Source organism: Stenella coeruleoalba, assembly GCF_951394435.1.
Source record: "Stenella coeruleoalba genome assembly, chromosome: 8".
Taxonomy (NCBI): Eukaryota; Metazoa; Chordata; class Mammalia; order Artiodactyla; family Delphinidae; genus Stenella; species Stenella coeruleoalba.
Window position 1 is genome coordinate 84527188 of NC_137154.1, and position 26878 is coordinate 84554065.

At 37.8% G+C, this 26878-nt stretch overlaps 1 protein-coding gene across 1 annotated transcript in view; it reads right to left on the reverse strand.

Annotated features, from left to right (window-relative positions):
* LOC307189958 (protein MFI) overlaps positions 1 to 26878 on the reverse strand; it is a 90017-nt gene that overhangs the window by 44116 nt on the left and 19023 nt on the right. Inside the window, 1 exon segment of the mRNA XM_079928581.1 lies at positions 20514 to 20606. Coding sequence (XP_079784707.1) covers positions 20514 to 20606 — 93 coding nt within the window.

Genomic DNA, 26878 nt, shown 5'->3' on the forward strand with positions numbered 1-26878 from the left:
AAATACACAAATCTTTGATGATAGAGGGGGATTTTATTTTATATAAATTGGAGTATTGTTGATTTACAATGTTGTGTTAGTTTAAGGTGTACAGTAAAGTGAATCAATTATCATATACATATATACACTATTTTTATATTCTTTTCCCATATAGATTATTAGAATACTGAATAGAATTCCCTATGCTATGCCATATGTCCTTATTAGTTATCTATTTTATATATAGTAGTGTGTATTTGTCAATCCCAATTTCCCAGTTTATCTGTCCCCCTGCCCCTTTCCTCCCTACTAACCATAAGTTTGTTTTCTGCATATGTGACTCTATTTCTGTTTTAGAAATGAGTTCTTTTGTGCCATACTTTTTAGATTCCACATATAAATGATAACATATGATATTTGTCTTTGTCTGACTTACTACACTCAGAATGACAATCTCTAGGTCCATCGATGTTGCTGCAAATGGCATTATTTCATTCTTTTTTATGGCTGAGTAATATTCCATTATATATATGAACCACATCTTCTTTATCCATCCCTCTGTCAATGGACATTTAGGTTGCTTCCATATCTTGGCTATTGTAAATAGTGCTGCAATGAAAACTGGGGTGCATGTATCTTTTAAAATTATGTTTTTCTCCAGACATATGTCTAGGAGTCCAATTGCTGGATCATTTTACCATAGTTCTATATTTAGTTTTTTAAGGAACCTCCATACTCTTCTCCACAACGGTTGTACCACTTTACATTCCACCAACAGTGTAGGATTGTTCCCTTCTCTCCACACCCTCTCCAGCATTTACTCTTTATAGATTTTTTGATGATGGCCATTCTGACTGGTGTGTGAGGTGATACCTCATTGTAGTATTGATTTGCATTTCTCTAATAATTGGTGATGCTGAGCATTTTTCATGTGGTTTTTGGCCATCTGTATGTCTTCCTTGGAGAAATGTCTGTTTTGACCTTCTGCCCATTTTTCAGTTGGGTTGTTAGTTTTTTTTGATATAGAGCTACATGAGCTGTTTGTATAATTTGCAGATTAACCCCATGTCAGTCACATCGTCTGCAAATATTTTCTCCCATTCTCTGTGTTGTCTTTCTGCTTTGTTTATGGTTTCCTTTGTTGTGCAAAAGCATTTAAGTTTAATTAGGTCCCATTTGTATATTTTTGTTTTTATTTTTCTTACTCAAGGTGGTGGATTAAAAAAGATATTGCTGTGATTTATCTCAGAGAGTGTTCTGCCTGTGTGTTACTCTAGGAGTTTTATAGTGTCCAGCCTTACATTTAGGTCTTTGATCCATTTTGAGTTTATTTTATTGTATGGTGTTAGAGAGTGTTCTAGTTTCATTCTTTTACATGTAGCTGTCCAGTTTTCCCAGCACCACTTGTTGAAGAGACTGTCTTTTCTCTATTGTGTATTCTTGCCTCCTTTGTCATGGATTAATTGACCATAGGTGCATGGGTTTATCTCTGGACTTTCTCTATCCTGTTCCATTGATCTACATTTCTGTTTTTGTGCCAGTACCATACTGTTTTGATTACTGTAGCTTTGTAGGATAGTATGAAGTCAGGGAGCCTGATGCTTCCAGCTCTGTTTTTCTTTCTCAAGATTGCTTTGGCTATTCGGGGTCTTTTGTGTTTCCATACAAATTGTAAAATTTTTTGTCCTAACTCTGTGAAAAATGCCATCAGTAATTTGATAGGGATTGTATTGAATCTGTAGATTGCTTTGGGTAGTATAGTCACTTGCACAATACTGATTCTTCCGATCCAAAAACATGATATATCTCTGCATCTGTTTGTGTCATCTTTGATTTCTTTCATCAGCACCTTATAGTTTTTGAGTAGAGATCTTTTGCCTCCTTGGGTAGGTTTATTCCATAGGTATTTCATTATTTTTGATGTGATGGTAAGTGGGATTATTTCCTTAATTTCTCTTTCTGATCTTTTGTTGTTAGTGTATAGGAATGCAAGTATTCTGTGTATTAATTTTGTACCCTGCAACTTTACCAAGTTCATTGATGAGCTCTAGTAGTTTTCTGGTAGCATCTCTAGGATTTTCTATGTATAGTATCATATCATCTGCAAACAGTGATAGTTTTACTTCTTCTTTTCCAATTTGGATTCCTTTTATTTCTTTTTCTTTTCTGATTGCCATGGCTAGACCTTCCAAAACTATGTTGAATAAAAGTGGCAACAGTGGACATCCTTGTCTTGTTCCTGATCTTAAAGGAAATGCTTTCCATTTTACACCATTGAGAATGATGTTTGCTGTGGGTTTGTCGTATATGGCCTTTGTTATGTTGAGGTAGGTTGCCGGGAGCCGTATAGGAAGTGCCTTTGAGTCTCAGCACGGACGAGACCCATAGTGCCAAGCAAAGCTGGTACTGCCAGGTACAATGAGACCCATAGTGCCAAGCAAAGCTGGTGCTGTCAGGTGTAAATATGGAAAAGTAAAGTTCTCGTTTGCAAAGCTTCCTGCCTCCTGGTGGCTGGTGCCGTGTAATTGGTCTCTCTTGCCCAGTGCTGTAAGCTGGGCCCTCTCTGGAGGAGAAACCTGGGTTCCCGAAGACATGTGATCAGAGCCGGGGCCCCGCCAGTTGGCGAGGGAATCCCAGGGCAGGTGCTGGGCGTGGAGGCCACGGGGGCATAGGCTACCAAGGTGACAGAGAACTGACCTTCTCTGGGGGCGCTGCACCTCGCTCACTCGCACACCTCACATCTCCCTGCTTGGCCCCGGAGGATGGCTGGTTAGCCAGAGACGGGTAAGATTCCTCAGGGAAGGAACAACCTAAGACAGGCACAGTCGCAGAGGGGCCATCAGGAGAGAACTTGGGGGCCAACAGAGGTGGGGCATAGACCCTCACCCCCCCAACTTTGCAGGAGCCTGAACCCTCACCCCTTTCGAGAGAGGTCTCTTGTCCCCATGGCTGCTTCGCTTCCCACGCCCAGCTCAGATGGGAACCCAGGTAGCAGACCAGAGACCTGACCAATGGCAACTGCTCTTCCACCGCAGCAGGGCTTTGTTTCCCATTTCCTCCGTGAACCACAGCTTTTCTCTGTGTGGAAGCAAAGCTTTCCTCTGTGTGGCTCCCCTTGTCTTCCCCTGCCTTTGCCTAAGGTGATTTTTATAGGATTGCTATTGGTGTTGGGAAAAATGTATAGTTTTTATGCAGGGGTTTAAGAAAAACCCCAAGTTAGGGTAAAAATCAAGAGGAGAATTGTAACTACTTCGGCTCCTTTAATGATTATATTTGTTGGGGAAATACAATGGTGGGAATATTTCTGCAGTAGCTTTTTGATTTTAAAAGAAAAATTGTAAGAGTCATGGCCTCCCAGTGAAGTTATAAACATGTTGGAAAATACCTGGGTATGGTGGCGAGTTTTTATGCAACAGTGAGTTTAATCAATGAGTTTATGGTACAATGCCCGCTCCCATAGTTTTTTAGAAGCATAAAAATAATGTATATTGTTTTGATTATTATGGTAGGGTTGGGAAATTTGTAGATGAAATGTTATTTGAATATTGTTAATCACTAATAGAAGTATATGTTTAAGTTTATGGCTTGATCAAGCAGAATGTGCAAGTACAAGAACACTTTAATCTCCTGAGAAGAACAAACAGAGTTCCTGACCTAGATGTGACCAACATGTGACTAACCACAGGAGAAGAAAGAGACTCTGGACGATGGGAAAATTACCTAACCTGTTTTGATCAATCTGCTGATGTAAATCACCTTTGTTTTGTGGCCTATGTGGGGGAGTTTTCGGCGTGGAAATGAAAATGTTAAATTTGAAAATGAGATCATTTTATAGTATAAAAGCTTATGGAATCTTGAAAATAAATTTGTCAGATCCTTGCATCCTCTGAGGTGTACTGAGTTCTGTCCACGCCGACTCCGTCTTCTCCTTTGGGTGAATCCTGTTCAGCTGGGGCTGGTCCCCAGCAGTAGGTTCCCTCTATGCCCACTTTCTGGACAGTTTTTACCATAAATGGGTGTTGAATTTTGTCAAAAGCTCTTCCTGCATCTATTGAGATGATCATATGATTTTTATTCTTTAGTTTGTTGATGTGGTGTATCACACTGATTGATTTGTGGATATTGAAAAATCCTTGCATCTCTGGGATAAATCTCACTTGATCATGGTGTATGATCCTTTTACTGTATTGTTGGATTTGGTTTGCTACTATTTTGTTGAGGATTTTTACACCTATGTTCATCAGTGATGGTGGCCTGTAATTTTCTTTTTTGTGTTGTACCTTTGTCTGGTTTTGGTATCAGGGTGAGTGATGGTGGCCTCATAGAATGAGCTTGGGAGTGTTCCTCTTCAGCAATTTCCTGGAAGAGTTTCAGAAAGATAGGCATTAACTCTTCTCTAAATGTTTGATAGAATATGCCTGTGAATCCATCTGGCCCTGGACTTTTGCTTGTTGGAAGTTTTAAAATCACAGTTTCGATATCAGTACTTGTGATTGGCCTGTTCATATTTCCTGGATCAGTCTTGGAAGGTTGAGACTTCTGGCCTGGCCCAACCACCAGGTGTAGGTGGCCACAAAGTCCACAGCAGCTAAAGCTAGACCTACCTTGGCTGCAGGAGCACTCATCTGTTCTGATGTTCTGGAGATGCTGAGTTTACAAAGCCAGTCATGGGGGTGTAAATCCATGGTTTGCACAGCCGTGATGAGAGATTTCAGCACTTCTACCTTAGTTGCATGGCCCCTGGCACTCAGCTGTAATTTCAGTCCCACCACTGCATGTGAGCCACCTACAGGCATCTGCTTCCACAGCTGCCCTGGAGCACAGGAGCCCCCCACCCCCAGTGGGGAGGAGGTACAGAGGAGGAGGTAGACAGGGGGCATGAGAGCCCACTCTGGTGGACACAGGATGGGAGCCCTTCCTAGTGCCCCAGGAGGCAGGAGCTGGTGCATGGGGAGATAGGCTGTAATTACTGTCCCACACTTTGTGCATCACTCAACAATGGAGCTTCTCTTCTATGGTGGCTGGGTTTATAATGGGAGATTTTAATGCACTTCTCTCAGTAACTGATAGTACAAGTAAGCAAAAATAATCAGTAAGCATATAAAAGGTCTGATCAATATAATTCACAAATTTGGTCTAATTGACATCTATGAACTGTGTTTAACAACTGCAGAATACATCTACTTTTCAAATACAGATACAATATTGCAAAAATAGATTACTAACAGAGGATTGAAAATCACAGTGTGATTAAGATAAAGATTGATTTCACAAAAGATAATAATTTCCAGATGTTTACAACTTTAAAAATGCAATTCTAAATTACCAGAAGAAATAAAAGTAGAAATTAAAAAATATTTTGTATTGAATTTGATGATGAAAATATGATATATCAAAATGTATATGCTAAAAACATACTGAAAATCAATAAATTTGGCTTTCTACTCAAAAAGTTGGAAAACAACAGCAAATACAATTCAAAGAAAATAAAAAGAAGGAAATAATTAACAGCAGAAAATGAAGAAGGAAATTCAATGAACAATAGAATGGAATGACAAAGCTCAAAGCTGGTTTCTTGGAAAGACTAATAAAAGTGGGAAACCCTGGGCTTCCCTGGTGGCGCAGTGGTTGAGAGTCCGCCTGCCAATGCAGGGGATGCTGGTTCGTGCCCCGGTCCAGGAAGATCCCACATGCCGCAAAGCAGCTGGGCCCGTGAGCCATGGCCGCTGAGCCTGCGCGTTCGGAGCCTGTGCTCCACAGCAAGAGAGGCCACAAGAGTGAGAGGCCCACGTACAGCAAAAAAAAAAAAAAAAAAAAGTGGGAAACCCTAGTAAGACTGGTCAAGAAAGAGAATATACAAATAATCAATATCAGGAATTAAATAGAAACTACTATTGATTCTAAGATCATAAGATTAGAAAGATCATAAGAGAATATTAAGAACAACTTAATGCAAATACATTTGAAAGTTTAGATGAAATGGAATGCTTCCTAGAAAAATGCAGCTTATCAAAACTAGCACAACAATAAATACAAAATATGAGTAGACCTATAACTATAAACTGAATTTGTAATTTAAGATTTTCTCACAAAGAAAAATTCTGGCACAGATGGCTTGACTGGTAAATCCTTCCCAACATTTAAGGAAGAAATAACACTTAGTGTTAAAAAAAAAAAAGAAACCATTTCCTCCAAGATAAGGAACAAGACAAGGTTGTCCAATCTCACAACTATTATTCAGCATAGTTTTGGAAGTTTTAGCCACAGCAATCAGAGAAGAAAAAGAAATAAAAGGAATCCAAATCGTAAAAGAGGAAGTAAATCTGTCACTGTTTGCAGATGACATGATACTATACATAGAGAATCCTAAAGATGTTAACAGAAAACTACTAGAGCTAATCAATGAACCTGGTAAAGTAGCAGGATACAAAATTAATGCACAGAAAGCTCCTGCATGCCTATACATCAATGATGAAAAATCTAAAAGAGAAATTAAGGAAACACCCTCATATACCACTGCAACAAAAAGAATAAAATACCTAGCAATAAACCTACCTAAGGAAACAAAAGACCTGTATGCAGAAAACTATAAAACACTGATGAAAGAAATTAAAGATGATACAAGCAGATGGAAAGATATACCATGTTCTTGGATTGGAAGAATCAACATTGTGAAAATGACTATATGACCCAAAGCAATCTACAGATTCAATACAATACCTATCAAACTACCAATGGCATTTTTCATAGAACTAGAGCAAAAAATTTCACATTTTGTATGGAAACACAAAAGACCCTGAACAGCCAAAGCAATCTTGAGAAAGAAAAACACAGCTGGAGGAATTAGGCTCCCAGACTTCAGACTATACTACAAACCTAGAGTAATCAAGACAGCATGGCACTAGCACAAAAACAGAAATAGATATCAGTGGAACAGGATAGAAAGCCCAAAGATAAACCCACACACATATGGTCACCTTATCTTTGATAAAGGAGGCAAGAATATACAATGGAGACAAGACAGCCTCTTCAATAAGTGGTGCTGGGAAAACTAAACAGCTACATGTAAAAGGATGAAACTAGAACACTCCCTAACACCATAAACAAAAATAAACTCAAAATGGATTAGACACCTAAATGTAAGACCAGACACTATAAAACTCTTAGAGGAAAACATAGGAAAAATACTCTTTGGCATAAATCACAGCAAGATCCTTTTTGACCCACCTCCTAGATTGTTGGAAATAAAACCAAAAATAAACAAATGGGACCTAATGAAACTTAAAAGCTTTTGCACAGCAAAGGAAAACATGAACAAGATGAAAAAACTCTCAGAATGGGAGAAAATATTTGGAAATGAAGCAACTGACAAAGGATTAATCTCCAAAATTTACAAGCAGCTCATGAAGCACAATATCAAAAAACAAACAACCCAATCCAAAAATGGGCAGAAGACTTAACTAGACATTTCTCCAAAGAAGATATACAGATTGCCAACAAACACATGAAAGGATGCTCAACATCACTAATTATTAGAGAAATGCAAATCAAAATTACAATGAGGTATCACTTCACACCAGTCAGAATGGCCATCATCAAAAAATCTACAAACAATAAATGCTGGAGAGGGTGTGGAGAAAAGGGAACCCTCTTGCACTGTTGGTGGGAATGTAAATTGATACAGCCACTATGGAGAACCATATGGATGCTCCTTAAAAAACTAAAAATAGAACTATCATATGACCCAGCAATCCCACTACTGGGCATATACACTGAGAAAACCATAATTCAAAAAGAGTCATGTACCAAAATGCTCATTGCAGCTCTATTACAATAGGCAGGAAATGGAAGCAACCTAAGTGTCCGTTGACAGATGAATGCATAAAGATGTGGCACATATATACAATGGAATATTACTCAGCCATAAAAAGAAATGAAATTGTGTTATTTGTAGTGAGGTGGATGGACCTAGAATCTGTCATACAGAGTGAAGTAAGTCAGAAAGAGAAAAACAAATGCCATATGCTAACATATATATATGGAATCTAAAAAAAAAAAGGTTCTGAAGAACCTAGGGGCAGGACAGGAATAAAGACACAGATGTAGAGAATGGACTTGAGGATAGGGGGAGGGAGAACAATAAGCTGGGATGAAGTGAGAGAGTGGCATGGACATATATACACTACCAAATGTAAAATAGATAGCTAGTGCAAAGCAGCCGCATAGCACAGGTACATCAGCTCGGTGCTTTGTGACCAGCTAGAGGGGTGGGTTAGGGAGGGTTGGAGGAAGGCGCAAGAGGGAGGAGGTATGGGGTTATATGTATATGTATATACATATGTATATGTATATGTACATATGTATATGTATATGTATAGCTGATTCACTTTGTTATAAAGCAGAAACTAACACACCATTGTAAAGCAATTATACTCCAATAAAGGTGTTGAAAAAAAAAGAAAGAAAAGTAATGAAGAAGTAACATTTCCCCACTTTTGCAGGATTCCAACCAAATTTGATACCAAAATCTCACAGAGAAAATACAAGAATGTAAATCACATGGTCTGCATGAATATAGGTGCAAAAATTTAAGCAAAATAAAAGCAAAGTAAATTCAGTGATATTTACAAAGGACTTATCCTCTTGTTCTTAATATTATGATCAAAATGTGTGTATTCAGGAATGCTAAGTGGGTTTAACACTCAAATAAAAGAAATATGATATCTCAATTAAAGCAGAAAAATGTCTCAAAATTTAACATCCATTCTTGGAATGAAAGTAAAAGAAACAAAACTCTTTTAGTCCAATAAGAATAAAAGGAAACTTTCTTAATCGGATAAAAGCTGTTTTTAAAATAAAAAACCTATAGCATGTGTTATATTTAATGATGAAATATTGAGCCCTTTCCCTTTGAAGTCAGGAATGAGATAGTGGTTGCCATTTCTACTCACCAATTAACTTAAGGTGCTATTAGTGCAGAAGGGCAAGAAAATGAAATAAAATTTATAACTTTTGGAAAAGGAAAAATAAAACTAATTATGTGAGGATGATATGCTTGTTTATGGAGAAAATCCAAAAGAATATATGTACAAATTATTAGAATTAATAAATAAGCATAACAATGTGTTTGGGGAGAAAGTCAATAAACAAAATTTATCATCTTCCTATATACCAGCAGCACAAATTGGAAAATAAATGTCTTCAAATTACCATTTATAGAAGCATGAAAAAGCAAGATATAAATCAAAGAAAAGATGTACAAGTCCTCTGTGCAGAAATTACAGAAGAGCTAACTAATGTTGCAGGTTGGGTTTTCTGAAAGGAGATGCTGATATGAAGTTTGGGCACTATGTGTTTATTAGGGATCACCACCTGTGAAAGGAAGGGGAAGGAAGAACTTGAACTGCAATACAGGCCCCACAAAGCCTTGGCCAATCTTGCAGGGAACTCTAGAATGAATATTGCCCAATCTCAGTCTGGTTTTATATCCACTTCCCCACCCCCACTCCCACACATTACTCACTCACTAGGTACAGACTGTCCTGGAAGCAGCTGACTGATTTAGGGTGATGCAGTTCTCTGCAGGAGACACTGGAGGTTGTCTGCTGATCACACTCCCTCCAACTGTGTAATAAGTCTTCTTATGAAGAGGAATCTGGGTGGCATATCTCCATATTTTCACACATATTCATGTATTGGAGTCTCAATATTGTTAAGATGTCAGTTTTCCTAAAATTGTTCTAAATATTCAATGCAATCCCAATAAAAATTCCAATAGATTTTTAAACATTTTTTAAAAATTGTGGTGAAACACACACAACTTAAATGTATCATTAGTGACATTTAGTACATTCACAATATTGTACTGACACTATTTCTAGAACATTTTCATCACTCCAAAAGGAAAACCTATACCAATTAAGCAGTCATTACCCATTCCCTCTCCCCACTAGCCCTTGGCAATCACTAATCTGCTTTTTATCTTTTTTAAACAATATATATTTTCTATTTGTTTAGACATCCCCATGTATCTTCCTCCTCAGCCTCACCTTTTCCAGGATATGACTTTAAAGGTTAGAAGCTGGCCCAGCCCTGGGACTGCATGGAAGCAGATGAAACAAAGGCAAGCCTCTGCACAGGTTCCTCAAGGAACTGGCAGACAGGTCAAAATACACAAAAACTATTTTTGAGAAAAATGTCTGTATTTCACACCATGGCCCCAGCAAGCCACACCAGGAATGTGAACCTTTGTGGAATATTACTCAGCCATAAAAAATGAAATAATGCCATTTGCAGCAACATGGATGCACCTAGAGATTATCATATAAGTGTAGTCAGTCAGATAGATAGAGCCAAATATCATATGATATCACTTATTTGTGGAATCTAATAAAAAATCATACAAATGAACTTAGTTACAAAAAAGAAACATATTCACAGATCTCGAAATCAGACTTATGCATACCAAATGAGAAACATGCAGGGAAGTGATAAATTGGGAGATTGATATTAACATATACACACTACTGTATATGACGTAACTAATAAGGACCTACTGTATAGCACAGGGAGCTCTACTCAATATTCTGTGGTGACCTACTTGGGGAAGGAATCCAAAAAAGAATAGATAAGTATATATATATATATGTGTGTGTATATACATATATATATACACACACACACATATATATGTAACTGAATTACTTTGCTGTACACCTGAAACTAACACAACACTGTAAATCAACTATACTTCAATAAAAATTAAAAAAAAATACAAAGGTAGAAATTAGACCAATGGAACAGAAACAGACAGATTCAGAAACAGACCCATATGTAAATTGTTACTTCATTTATGATAAAATGGCACTGCAGAATGGTGTATAATGGAGTGGATGTCTATATGGAAGAATATGAAAGTTGACTTCTCCCTCACACCATACACAAAAATTAATCCCAGTTGGATTGTAGATCTAAGTATGAAAGGCAAGTCAGTAAAGTTTATATAATATAAGAGTATTTTCATGACCTTGGGGTTGAGGTAGTTTATAAAAAAGCACCAATAATACAGAAAAAGATTGATAAATTGGACTACATTAAAATTAAGAACTTTGTTCATCAAACAATAGTCATGCTTCAAAATATTAACCTAGGAGCTGGGGAAAGTGGATTAAGTTGTAGATGAAAAAAATTGGCCATGAAATGCTAATTCTTGAAGCTGGGTGTGGAGTATATGGTGGCTTATTACTTTATTCTTTCCAGTTTTGTATATGTTTAAAATTTTAAATTAAAAAAATCATTGGAGGGACTTCCCTGGTGGTCCAGTGGCTAAGACTCTGCACTCCCAATGCAGGGGACCTGGGTTCAATCCCTGGTCAAGGAACTAGATCCCACATGCATGCCACAACTAAGAGTTCACATGCTGCAAGTAAAGATCCTGCATGCTGCAACTAAATAGCCCCCATCCTGCAACTAAAGAGCCTGCATGCAGCAACGGAGATCCTGCACACGGCAACTAAGACCCAATGCAGCCTAAAGAAATACATAAATATTTTTAAAAATCATTGGAAAGACTTTATTCAGATAGTACAAGTCAAATCATTGAGTGAAAAATATCTGTAACACAGATAACTGAAAAAGGGCTTGTATAAAGAGTACATAAAGAACAGATAAAAATCAGTAAGAATAAGAGAGACAATACAGGTATAAAAGGCATGAAAAAAAAAAAAGCTGTCAGAAGTTCATCGAATTTGGTAGAGGGAGAGCTGAGCTGTTCAGTGTGGTAGTAGCTATTTAAAGCAACAAGCAGAAAAGGAAAGAATGCCTTGACTTTGAAGGTAACAAACAGGAGTCTAAAGAGCCTAAAACCAGAGGAAGCAAAAACTCCCCTTTCAGGAGGATGTTGTCTCACTGTTGAGGGAATCCTTTACAAAGGCTCTGGCAGTTTTATGTGTATGTATGTGTTTGTGGGGGTGGCGGGGGGAGGGGAGAAATTGAGAGGGGAGGGTCAGAGTAAGCTGACTCGGAGTAAGGAAAGTGTCTTCAAGGTTTCCTGCATAAGGAGGTCTCATCAGAGATGCCTGAAGACTTCTGGCCATGGTCGCAGATGAAGAGACCTTGGAGGGGGACCTTCAAGATGGTGGAGGAGTAAGACGTGGAGATCACCTTCCTCCCCACAAATACATCAAAGATACATCTACATGTGGAACAGCTCTTACAGAACACCTACTGAACGCTGGCAGAAGACCTCAGACTTCCCAAAAGGCAAGAAACTCCCCAAGTACCTGGGTAGGGCAAAAGAAAAAAGAAAAAACAGAGACAAAACAGTAGGGATGGGACCTGCACATCTGGGAGGGAGCTGTGAAGGAGGAAAGGTTTCCACACACTAGGAAGCCCCTTCACTGGCAGAGACGGGGTGTGTGTGTGTGTGGGGGGGGGGTAGCTTCAGAGCCATGGAGGAGAGTGCAGCAACAGGGGTGCAGAGGGAAGAGCAGAGAGATTCGCACAGAGGATCGGTGCCGACCAGCACTCACCAGCCTGAGAGGCTTGTCTGCTCACCCGCCGGGGCGGGCGGGGGCTGGGAGCTGAGGCTTGGGCTTCGGAGGTCAGATTCCAGGGAGAGGACTGGGGTTGGCTGTGTGAACACAGCCTGAAGGGGGCTCGTGCGCCACAGCTAGCTGGGAGGGAGTCTGGGAAAATGTCTGGACCTGCCGAAGAGGCAAGAAACCATGGTTTCGGGGTGCACAAGGAGAGAGGATTCAGATCACTACCTAAATGAGCTTCAGAGAGAGGTGCAAGCGTGGCTATCAGTGTGGATGCCAGAGACGGGCATGAAATGCTAAGGCTGCTGCTGTAGCCACAAAGAAGCCTGTGTGCAAGCACAGATCACTATCCACATCTTCCCCTCCTGGGAGCCTGTGCAGCCTGCCACTGCCAGGGTCCTGTGATCCAGGGACAACTTCCCCAGAAGAACACAGAGCATACCTCATGCTGTTGCAAAGTCATGCCAGCCTTTGCCACCGCAGGCTTGTCCTGCATTCCATACTCCTCCCTCCCCCAGGCCTGAGTGAGCCAGGGCCCCCTAATCAGACCTTCCTTTAACCCCATCCTGTCTGGGTGGGAAACAGACACCCTCAGGCGACCTACATGCAGACGCAGGACCAAATCCAAAGCTGAACCCCAGGATCTGTGTGAACAAAGAAGAGAAATGGAAATTTCTCACAGCAGCCTCAGGACCTGCAGATTAAATCTCCACAATCAGCTTGATGTACCCTGCATCTGTAGAATGCCTGAAGAGATAACAAATCATCCCAAAATTGAGGTGGTGGACTTTGGGAGCAACTGTAAACTTAGGGTTTGTTTCTGGTTTTACGTTTATCTTAGTTTAGTATTTAGAGCTTATTATTATTGGTAGATTTGTTTATTGATTTGATTGCTCTCTTCTTTATATATATATATATATATATATATGTATATATATTTTTCCTTTTCTCTTTTTTGTGAGTGTCTATGTGTGTGCTTCTTTGTTATATTGTCTGTATAGCTTTGCTTTTACCATTTGTCCTAGGCTTCTGTCAGGTTTTTTTTTTTTGGTAGTTTTAGCACTTGTTATCATTGGTGGATTTGTTTTTTGGTTTGGTTGCTCTCTTCTTTCTTTCTTTCCTTCTTTTATTTTTATTACTTATTTTTTATTTTATAAAATAAAATTAATAAAAATAAATAAATTTATTTTTATTCATCTTTTCCTTTCTTTGTTTCTTTCTTTCTTTCTTCCTTTCTTGTTTGCTTGCTTCTTGCTTTCTTGCTTTTTCCTCCCTTTACTTCTGAGCCGTGTGGCTGACAGAGTCTTGGTGCTCCAGCTGGGTGTCAGGCATGAGTCTCTGAGGTGGGAGAGGCGAGTTCAGGACATTGGTCCACCAGAGACCTCCCAGCCCCATGTAATATCAAACGGCCAACCACCCCTACCCCTCGCCGAGATCTCCATCCCAACGCTAAGACCCAGCTCCACTCAATGACCAGCAAGCTACAGTGCTGGACAACGTATGCCAAAAAACTAGCAAGACAAGAACAGAGTCCCACCCATTAGCAGAGAGGCTGCCTAAAATCATAAGTTTATAGACACTCCAAAACACACCACCATATGTGGTCCTGCCCACCAAAAAGACAAGATACAGCCTCATCCACCAGAACACAGCCACTACTCCCCTCCACCAGGAAGCCTACACAACCCACTGAAACAAACTTAGCCACTGGGGGCAGACACCAAAAACAACAGGGACTATGAACCTGAAGCCTGCAAAAAGGAGACCCCAAACACAGTAAGATAATCAAAATAAGAAGACATAGAAAAACACAGCAGATGAAGGAACAAAATAAAAACCCACCAGACCAAACAAATGAAGAGGAAATAGGCAGTCTACCTGAAAAATAATTCAGAGTAATGATAGTAAAGATGACCCAAAATCTTGCAAATAGAATGGAGAAAATAAAAGAAACATTTAACAAGGACCTAGAAGAACTAAAGGGCAAACAAACAATGATGAACAACAAAATAAATGAAATTAAAAATTCTCAAGAAGGAATCAATAGCAGAATGACTGAGGCAGAAGAACAGATAAGTGACATGGAAGAAAAAAGAGTGGAAATAACTACCATAGAGCAGAATAAAGAAAAAAGAATGAAAAGAACTGAGGACAGTCTCAGAGACCTCTCAGACAACATTAAATGCACCAACATTTGAATTATAGGGGTCCCAGAAGAAGAAGAGGAAAAGAAAGGGAATGAGAAAATATTTGAAGAGATTATAGTTGAAAACTTCCCTAATATAGGAAAGGAAATAGTTAATCAAGTCCAGGAAGCACAGAGAGTCTTATACAGGATAAATCCAAGGAGAAACATGCCAAGACACATATTAATCAACCTAACAAAAATTAAATGCAAAGAAAAATTATTAACAGCAGCAAGGGAAAAGCAACAAATATCATACAAGGGAATCCCCATAAGGTTAACAGCTGATCTTTCAGCAGAAACTCTGCTGAAATCCAGAAGGGAAAGGCAGTACATATTTAAAGTGATGAAAGAGGAAGAACTACAACCAAGATTACTCTGCCCAGCAAGGACCTCATTCAGATTCGAAGGAGAAAATAAAACCTTCACAGACAAGCAAAAACTAAGAGGATTCAGCACCACAAAACCAGCTTTAGAACAAATGCTAAAGGAACTTCTCTCAGCAGGAAACACAAGATAAGGAAAAGACCTACAATAACAAACCCAAAACAATTAAGAAAATGGTAATAGATAATCAATAATTGGTAATAGATATCAATAGATATCTATTAGATATAATAAATAATCAAAATGGTAATAGATAATCAATGGTAATACATATCAATAATTACCTTAAATGTAAATGGATTAAATGCTCCAACCAAAAGACATAGACTAGCTGAATGGATACAAAAACAAGACCCATATATATGCTGTCTAGAAGAGACCCACTTCAGACCTAGGGACACATACAGAATGAAAGTAAGGGGATGGAAAAAGATTTCCATGCAAATGGAAATCAGAAGAAAGATGGAGTAGCAATTTTCATATCAGACAAAATAGACTTTCAAATAAAGACTATTACAAGAGACAAAGAAGGACACTACATAATGATTAAGGGATCAATCCAAGAAGAAGATATAACAATGGTAAATATTTATGCACCCATCATAGGAGCACTTCAATACATAAGGCAAATGCTAACAGCCATAAAAGGGGAAATCAACAGTAATACAATCATAGTAGGGGACTTTAACACTCCACTTTCACCAATGGACAGATCATCTAAAATGAAAATAAATAGGAAACACATGCTTTAAATGATACTTTAAACACAATGGACTTAATTAATATTTATAGGACATTCCATCCAAAAACAACAGATTACACTTTCTTCTCAAGTGTTCATGGAACATTCTCCAGGATAGATCATATCTTGGGTCACAGATCAAGCCTTGGTGAATTTAAGAAAATTGAAATCGTATCTTTCCTGATCACAATACTATAAGACTGGATATCAATTACAGGAAAAAATCTGTTAAAAAATACAAACACATGGAGGCTAAACAATACACTACTAAATAGCCAGGAGATCATTGAAGAAAAAGAGGAAATCAAAAAATACCTAGAAACAAATGACAATGAAAACATGATGACCCAAAACCTATGGGATGTAGCAAAAGCAGTTTTAAGAGGGAAGTTTATAGCAATACAATCCTACATCAAGAAATAAGAAACATCTCAAACAACCTAACCTTACACTCAAAGCAATTAGAGAAAGAAGAACAAAAAACCCCCAAAGTTAGCAGAAGGAAAGAAATCATAAAGGTCAGATCAGTAATAAATGAAAAAGAAATGAAGAAAACAATAGCAAAGATCAATAAAACTAAAAGCTTGTTCTTTGAGAAGATCAACAAAATTGATAAATGATTAGCCAGACTTATCAAGAAAAAAAGGGAGAAGACTGAAATCAATAGAATTAGAAATGAAAAAGGAGAAGTAACAACTGACACTGCAGAAATACAAAGGATCATGAGAGATTACTACAAGCAACTGTATGCCAATAAATTGGACAACATGGAAGAAATGGACAAATTCTTAGAAAAGCACAACCTTCTGAGACTGAAGCAGGAAGAAATAGAAAATATAAACAGACCAATCACAAGCACTGAAATTGAAACTGTGATTAAAAATCTTCCAACACACAAAAGCCCAGGACCAGACGGCTTCACAGGGGAATTCTATCAAACATTTATTGAACAGCTAACACCTATTATTCTCAAACTCTTCCAAGATATACCAAAGGGAGGAAAACTCCCAAACTCATTCTATGAGGCCATCATCACCCTGATACCAAAGGCATACAAAGATGTTACAAAAAAAAAGAAAACTACAGGCCAATATCACTGGTGAACAAAATGCAAATGTCCTCAACAAAATACTAGCAAACAGAATCCAGAAGCACATTAAAAGGATCATACACTGTGATCAAGTTGGGTTTATCCCAGGAGTGCAAGAATTCTTCAATTACACAAATCAATCAGTGTGATACTCAATATTAACAAATTGAATGATAAAAAACCATATGATCATCTCAATAGATGCAGAAAAAGCTTTTGACAAAATTCAACACCCATTTATGATAAAAACCCTCCATAAAGTTGGCATAGAGGGAACTTACCTCAACATAATAAAGGCCATATATGACAAACCCACAGCCAACATCGTCCTCAAAGGTGAAAAACTGAAACCATTCCCACTAAGATCAGGAACAAGATAAGGTTGCCCACTCTCACCACTCTTATTCAGCATAGTTTTGGAATTTTTAGCCTCAGCAATCAGAGAAGAAAAAGAAATAAAAGGAAACAAAATCAGAAAAGAAGAAGTAAAACTGTCACTGTTTGCAGATGACATGATACTATACATAGAGAATCCTAAAAATGCTCCCAGAAAACTACTAGAGCTAATCAATGAATTTGGAAAGGTAGTAGGATACAAAATTAATGCACAGAAATCTCTTGCATTGCTAAACACTAATGATGAAAAATCTGAAAGAGAAATTAAGGAAACACTCACATTTACCATTGCAACAAAAAGAATAAAATACCTAGCAATAAACCTACCAAAGGAGACAAAAGATCTGTATGCAGAAAAATATAAGACACTGATGAGGAAATTAAAGATGATACAAACAGATGGAGAGATATACCATGTTCTTTGATTGGAAGAATCAACACTGTGAAAATGACTCTACTACACAAAGCAATCTACAGATTCAGTACAATCCCTATGAAACTACCAATGGCACATTTTACAGAACCAGAACAAAAATTTCACAATTTGTATGGAAACACAAAAGACCCAGAACAGCCAAAGCAATCTTGAGAAAGAAAAACACAGCTGGAAGAATCAGGCTCCTGGACTTCAGACTATACTTCAAAGCTACAGTCATGCAGAAAATATGGTACTGGCACAAAAACAGGAATATAGATCAATGGAACAGGATAGAAAGCCCAAGGATAAACACACACACATATGGTCACCTTATTTTTGATAAAGGAGGCAAGAATATACAATGGAGAAAAGACAGCCTCTTCAATAAGTGGTGCTGGGAAAACTGGACAGCTACGTGTAAAACAATGAAATTAGAACACTCCCTAACACCATACACAAAAATAAACTCAAAATGGATTAAAGACCTAAATGTAAGGCCAGACACTATAAAACTCTTAGAGGAAAACATAGGCAGAACACTCTATGACATAAATCACTGCAAGATCGTTTTAACCCACCTCCTAGAGAAATGGAAATAAAAACAAAAATAAACAAATGGGACCTAATGAAACTTAAAAGCTTTTGCATGGCAAAGGAAACCATAAACAAGATGAAAAGACAACCCTCAGAATGGGAGAAAATATTTGCAAATGAAGCAATTGACAAAGGATTAATCTCCAAAATTTACAAGCAGCTCATGCAGCTCAATATCAAAAAAAACAAACAACCGAATCCAGATGGGCAGAAGACCTAAACAGACATTTCTCCAAAGAAGATATAGATTGCCAACAAACACATGAAAGGATGCTCAGCATCACTAATCATTAGAGAAATGCAAATCAAAACTACAATGAGGTATCACTTCACACAAGTCAGTATGGCCATCATCAAAAAATCTACAAACAATAAATGCTGGAGAGGGTGTGGAGAAAAGGGTACCCTCTTGCACTGTTGGTGGGAATGTAAATTGATACAGCCACTATGGAAAACAGTATGGAGGTTCCTTATAAAACTAAAAATAGAACTATCATATGACCCAGCAATCGCAGTATTGGGCATATACCCTGAGAAAACCATAATTCAAAAAGAGTCATGTACCACAATGTTCATTGCAGATCTATTTACAGTAGCCAGGACATGGAAGCAACCTAAGTGTCCATCGACAGATGAATGGTTAAAGAGGATGTGACGCTTATATACAATGGAATATTACTCAGCTATAAAAAGAAACGAAATTGCATTATTTGTAGTGAGGTGGATGGACCTAGAGACTGTGATACAGAGTGAAGTAAGTCAGAAAGAGAAAAACAAATACAGTATGCTAACACATATATATGGAATATAAAAAAAAGGTTCTGAAGAACTAGGGGCAGGACAGGAATAAAGACGCAGACGTAGAGAATAGACTTGAGGACATGGGGAGATGTAAGTGTATGTTGGGACGAAGTGAGAGAGTGGCATGGTCATATATACACTATCTAATGTAAAATAGATAGCTAGTGGGAAGCAGCCGCATAGCACAGGGAGATCAGTTTGATGCTTTGTGTCCACCTAGAGCGGTGGCATAGGGAGGGTGGGAGGGAGACGCAAGAGGGAGGAGGTATGGGAATATATTTATATCTATAGCTGATTCACTGTTATACAGCAGAAACTAACACACCATTGTAAAGCAATTATACTCCAATAAAAATACGTTAAAAAAAAAGAGAGAGAGATCTAGGAGTGAAGGCTTTTGGGGCTAGGAAAATATGCCTAAATTCGTGGACAGAGAGGGTCCTGAGTCCTTGTCTGCAACTCCCTTCATTGACTGTAATGCACTGACTCTGTACCAAGTCTAGTGTGAGGTGAGGATAGCTTTCCCTTGTGAGTCCTGTCAGGTAAAGGCTTTGTAATTGCCTGTGGTCAGGCCTGAAAAATCACATATAGAATTTTAATCAGAAGCACAACTCCTCAAAAAGATGCTCAACTTCATTAGTAATCAGAGAAGTGCAAATTAAAAACTGACAATATTAAGTGTTGCTGAGGATGTAGAGCACCAAGAATTCCCAAAGGTTGCTGACAGTGAATATAAATTAATACGATAACTTTGGAAAATAGTTTGGCATATCCTTCCATCCAGCAATTCTGATTCTAGGTTGAATAGAAACCAAAAGAAATTTGTGGACCTGTTAACCAGGAGGCATGAGTAAGAATAGTTCCAAAAGCAGCCTTTATAATAGCCACAAACTAGAAAATGTCCAAATGTCAATCTATTGTAGAATGAATAAATAGCAGTATATTCATAAAATGGAATACTACCAACATTTTTATGAAATGAATGAAGTTTAGGTTCACAAACAATGTTGAATGAACAAAGCTAGATACAAAAGTATACTATAGGATTCTATTTATATATAGCTTTAAAACAGAAAACTAAAGTATAGTGGTAGGATTCAAAATAGGGTTTACCTTTTGGAAGAAGAGAGTCGGCAGTGATTTGCAGGGCACCCAAAGGTAATGGTTTGAAGTATGAAAACGTTGATCTGGGTGAATGTTACACAGGGGTTTGCTTGTGATGATTCAGTTGTTATAAATTTATGTTTTATGAACTTTCTATATGTGTGTAATAGTTTAATTTAAAAAGTTAAAAAAAAGAAATACAAGCACATTGAATTTATAAAGTAGCCACACATTTTTAAGGGGGGAAAATATATTGTATCAATAAATAATGTCCTTACCTCTTTAGGATTAATGTATTTCAGTATCTGACGTGGCTCCCCTTGTCTTCTTATATTAATCAAACGTTTAAAGTGTTGGAATACAGCGACATTCTAAAGGTTCAAACACATAAGATTTTATGGTCAAAACTGGGTTTTCTACCTCTAATTAGCTTTCTGCCTAATTAGGGCAAAATGAGTAAAAATCATAAAATAGATTTTACATATGTAAACTAGATTTTAGAAATATTATCCAATCAAGGTTTGCTTTGATAAGTCAGGCAATATTGGTATTATTCTCACAAAGAGTTTTACCCTTAAATTTGTAATGGTATCACTAGCAACTATAAATAAAATATCCAAAATTTTGGTTGGGTCAATTTCGTATACTCCAGTGTAATCTAGGAGAAAGACAAAATACAGTCTAGTGGTTAAGAACACTGAGCGTGGCATAATATTGTCTGGGTTTAAGTGTTAGTAATTACTAGCTGTGTGATCCTGAACAAGTTGCTTAACCTCTATGATCAGTTTCTTATCTAAAATATGGGAATGACAGTACTATTTCATACAGCTAGGTTAGGAATAAATGAGCTAAAATTTGTAAAGCACTTAGAACAACTTCTGGCATAAAAAAGCACTCAATAAGTATTATCTATTATTGTCATTACAGAATCCTCCTCATTCCTGTGGTAATTCCACTGATTTACAAACCCTATCTACTTTTATTGTTAGTGCAAATTTAGTCAAACAACTGCAAGCAATTCTTCTACCTTGGAAAGCTATCTTTGGTAACCCTCTCCTACCTTATCCCTCCCAAAACCCTTAATAACTCTTGGTAAACATTCCCTGACCCCTCAGTTTGCTTATATTAAATCAAATCAAATAAATACAAGTCGAAGTAATCCATAATACTAATATGACAATTTGAAGTCCCATTGCAATTGCCTGTGGAAGATGGTGCAGCTCACCTCAACACGAATAATATTCTTTCTGAAAGGAAGATGTAATTTCTTAAGTAAAACCCCAAATTGAGTATCAAGAAAAATTTATGATGGTTTAAAATCTGAATAGTATCTTCTAAACTTGTAGATTATTGTATCAAACCACCCTCAAATTTAGTGACTTAAAGGAACAACTGCTTTCTGCGGGTTGACAGGGAACTTCTATTCTTGCTTGGACTCATGTATTTGGCTGTAGTCAGTTGCCAGATCAGCTGGAGATGGGTGATTTAATATGGTCTCACACACATATACTGGGTCTTCAGCTTGGATTGTTGGAACCTCTGTGATGGCTGGGCTTCTCTCTCCATACAGACTTTCAGTTTAGAGTTTCTTCACAGCATGTACATTTCAAAGTACGAGAGAGAGAGAGAGAGAGAGAGAGGGAGAGAGAGAGAGAGAGAGAGAGAAAGAGATGGAGAGAGGGAGGGAGAAAGAGACAGAGAGAGACAGTAGAAATTGCAAGGCTTCTCAAGGCCTTGTCTTGGAAGTCACACAGCATCACTTAGTTTGAATTCTATTGGTCAAACTCAGGACCTAGCAGGCCTCAGGAGGTCAAGTGCAAAGTGTAACCCATAGGAAGTTCCATATATAATATACAGCCTCACTCAGGGGGAGCTCTGAAGAGAAATACTTACAGGGGACAGAACTTCAAGCAGCATACCTGTTGTATATTATACCTGGAAGAAAAGATGGCCAGAGGTACAGATCTACAGATGGGCAATAACTGGTGGCTTTGCTGGATGGTCAGGGATTTGGAAATAACCTGGTTAGAAAGCTTTTGCGGAAGAGGTCAGACCCCTCCAAATGGGCACCAAGTGTGAAGACATTTGTGTCCCATGTCAATTCTCATCAAAGAGCAATCTCAGTAGAGAAGAATATTAATAATCAAGTAAGCAAGATGACCCATTCTTTGGAGTCAGTCAGTCTATTTCCCTAGCCACTGCTCTCCTTGCCCAATGGGCTCATGAACAAAGTGGCCATGGCAACAGGAATGGAGGAGTGGAGGTTATTCAGGCTCAGCAAAATAGATTTTTATGCACTATATCTGGCTACAACTACTGCTGAGTGCCCACTGTGCCAAAGCAGAGACCAACACTGAGCCCCTGATATGGCATCACTCCTTGAGGGAATTAGCCAGCTTCTTGTGGCACATTGATTAGTTGGAACACTTCCATTATGGAAGGGGTAACACTTGATTCTCATTGGAATTGATAATTTACACTCCTGGGTACAAAATATTTCTACAAAAACCACTATCTGTGTACCTTCAAAATGTTTTATTCACTTGTCATTATATTCTGCATAGAATTGCTTCTGATCAGAGAACTTGCTTCAGAGCAAACGCAGCACATCAATGGGCCTATGCTCATGAAATTCACTGACATTACCTTGTTCCCCATCACCCTAAAGCACTTGGCCTGGTGGAATGGCATTTTGGAGACTCAGTTACAGTTAGAGTTCCACTGACAACACTTTTCAGGCTACAGTGATGTCCTTCATGTTATAGAATATGATCTGAATCTATGCCAGCCAGCATTTATGAGTTTGAAAATTAAAGGGTGGAAATGAAAGTGGCTCCCTCTCAATATTATCTCTAATAATCCACTAGTGAAAATTTTGCTTCCTTTCCTTGTACCTTTGGGTTCTGTGGATATAAAGGCCTTAGAACCCACAGGAGAAAGGCTTCCACCAAGGTACACACCAACAGTTACATTAAAACGGAAGCTGATACTGTCACCTGGCCATTTTGAGTTCCTTATGTCAGTGAACCACCACACCAAAAAAAATGAGGGGACCTTATAATTGGGAAAATAAAGAGTCTGTATAAGTCAAAGAGGGGACAGAAGAGTCAGCACCAGAGTGATGTGATGTGAGACATACTTGGTAGGTCATTGCTGGCTTTGAAAATGGAAGGAGACCATGAGCCAAGGAATGTGGGCAGCCACTAAAGGCTGGAAAAGACATGAAAACAAATTCTTCCCTAGAGCTTCCAGAAAGAATGCAGCATTGCTGACATCTTGATTTTAGCCCAGTGAGATCCATTTCAGATTTTGGCCTCCAGAATTGTATGATAATAACTTTTTGTTGTTTAAAGCTACTAAGGTTTTGGCAGTTGTTATAGCAGCAGTAGGAAATAAATATAAGTGCTTAACCTTGTATCTAGTATTTATATGACAAGATATCATAGGTGGAGTATGACTCAGCAGGAAGAGAAATAAAAATGATTGAAAGATAAATAAAATTACTTTGGGGAAGAGGATTAGTTTGTTTTAATCTATATGAGGGATAGTTGTATCACGTTAGGTGGAAGCATAATTTTAATATTGACATTATTTGGAAGTTAAATATGGTTAGAAGAAGTAAGTATGCTAGGGTAACAAGGCATGGACTCTGCTGGATTATTCTATTGTCAACTTATTCAAGCAGGACAAAAAATGAAAATGACACATAGGCACATCGAATTTAAACTGCTAAAAACAAAACATAGAGGCAATTTAAAAGCATCCAGACAATAAAAGATACATTACTTTCAGGGTTGAAAGAGTAAAACTGGTCCTTGATTTTTTTTTTAACAGAAACCATGGAATCCAGAATAGAATGGAATGTCATATTTAAGGTGCTAAGGGGGAAAAAAAAACACAGAACGTGACAACTTAGATTTCTATCATGTTGATAATATTCTTCAAAAACAAAAGTGAAATAAAGATGTTTTCAGACAAACAAAAGCTGAAAGAATTTTTCACAGGAGATCTGCCCTACGACAACTACTGTAGGGAATACCTTATGTTGCAGGAAAGTAATACCATAGGGAAACACAGAACTGTAGGGAGGAATGAAGGTCCCTGGAAGGTGTAAATATCTGGAGAAATAAAAATGAATACTGAACGTACGGACACCAAGCCAAAATGTGTAAACAACCCAAGATCTGTTAAAAGGGAGTGGATAAACAAAATGTAGTATATAAATGCAATGGAATATTATTCAGCCTTTAAAAGGAATGAAATTCTGATGCATGCTATAAATTAGATGAAACTTGAAAACATTATACTAAATGAAATAGCAGAGACAAAAGGACAAATGTACTTATACAAACTACCTAGAATAGACAAATTCATGGATACAGAAAGTAAAATAGAGGTTACCATGGCCTAGGGGGCAGTGGAGGATGGAGAGTTATTGTTTAGTGGATACAGGAAGTTCTGTTTGAGATTATGAAAAAGTTCTAGAAGTGGATAGTGGAAATGGCTACACAACGTTGTAAATGTAATTAATGTCACTAAACTGTACACCTAAAAGTGGTTATTATGGTAAATTTTATGTTATGTATATTTACCACAACAAAAAGTAAATACTAATTGTTTAAGGCAATAAAAATAATGTCTTCTTATATTTAAAACAAAAATGTAAGTGAAAACTGACAACAAATAGCACAAAAGGGAAAGACGATAAAGGGAGTTAACCCATTTTAAGATTCTTGCATTGTTCTGGAAAGGGTAAAAGTACTAACTTAATGTAGGCATTAATTAGTCAAGGACGCATATTGTAAACTCTAAGTTACCCCATTAAGATAATATGTAACTGTTATGGTAATCTACTGCTGTGTAGCAAACTACCCCCAAAACTTAGTGATGTAAAACAACCACCATTTTATTATGCTCACAATTATGGGTTGCAAATTATGGTAGGGCAGAGTAGGGATGTCTGGTCTCACTTCCACAGTGATTGAGACTTCATCTGAGATGGATTACAAAGCTGGGAATGGCTGGGATGACTCAAGTGGGGCCCTATGTCAGGGGCCTCAATTCTAGCTATCAGGCTTGTTTCTTGGTTCTTTTTCTGTTTTATCTGCTGGGGAAGGAATATTGAAAATGGCTTTTTCAGTTATGTATCTTGTAAGCGGGATGGAATAGCTGATAAATCTGGGGATGGCCAATCACCAATCTCTGTAGACAGCCTTTCCATTAGGCTAGCTTGGCATGGCAGTTTCAGGGTTGTTGTACCTTGTGGCTGGCTTCATCTAGAATGAGCATTCCATGACACAGACATGGACACTGCAATGTTTCTTTTTTATGGCCACACCACATGGCTTGCAGGATCTTAGTTCCCTGACCAGGGATTGAAACTGGGCCGCCTGCAATGCTTTTTTTTTTTTTTTTTCTTTTTAAGCTGGGCACTGTCTTTATTTTTATTTTTTTAACATCTTTATTGGGGTATAATTGCTTTACAATGGTGTGTTAGTTTCTGCTTTATAACAAACTGAATCAGCTATACATATACATATATCCCCATATCTTCTCCCTCTTTCATCTCCCTCCCACCCTCCCTATCCCACCCCCAAGTTGTCACAAAGCACCGAGCTGATCTCTCTGTGCTATGTGGCTGCTTCTTACTAGCTATCTATTTTACATTTGGTAGTACATATAAGTCCATGCCAATCTCTCACTTGGTCCCAGCTTACCCTTCCCCCTCCTCATGTCCTCAAGTCCATTCTCTACATCTGCATCTTTACTCCTGTCCTGCCCCTAGGTTCTTCAGAACCACATATATATACATACATATATATGTGTATATATGTACATATATATGTGTATATATATATATGCATATATATATATTTTTTAGATTCCATATATATGTGTAAGCACACAGTATTTGTTTTCTGCTTTCTGACTTAGTTCACTCTGTATGACAGACTCTAGGTCCAGCCACATCACTACAAATAACTCAATTTTGTTTCTTTTTATGGCTAATATTCCATTGTATATATGTGCCACATCTTCATTATCCATTCATCTGTCGATGGACACTTAGGTTGCTTCCATGTCCTGGCTATTGTAAATAGAGCTGCAGAGAACATTGTGGTACATGACTCTTTTTGAATTATGGTTTTCTCAGGGTATATGCCCAGTAGTGGGATTGCTGGGTCATACGGTAGTTCTATTTTTAGTTTTTTAAGGAACCTCCATACTGTTCTCCATATTTATTACCTAAGCTTAGAGGTCCCAGTATGTCATGTTCTATTTTATTGGTTTTAGTGGTAAAGCAAGCCTATAATAGCCTAAATAAAAGGAAGAAGATTGCCCCTAACCTCTCAACAGAAAGAGTAGCAAATAATTTATGAACATCTTAAATCAATCAAAATAACCAAAAATTAATGCAGAAGAAAATAATGATATATTAAAATCATTTAAATAATACAAAGAAATGGGAAACAGGAAAAATATATGAAAAACAGATGATAAGTAGAAAAGCAACAGCAATATGGTAGACTTAAATTAAACAAATACCATAATTATAATAAATATAAATGATCTAACCATGCTAATTAAAAGACAATGATTATTTAAGACTAACCAAAATTAGATCCAGCTCTGTATTATTTAC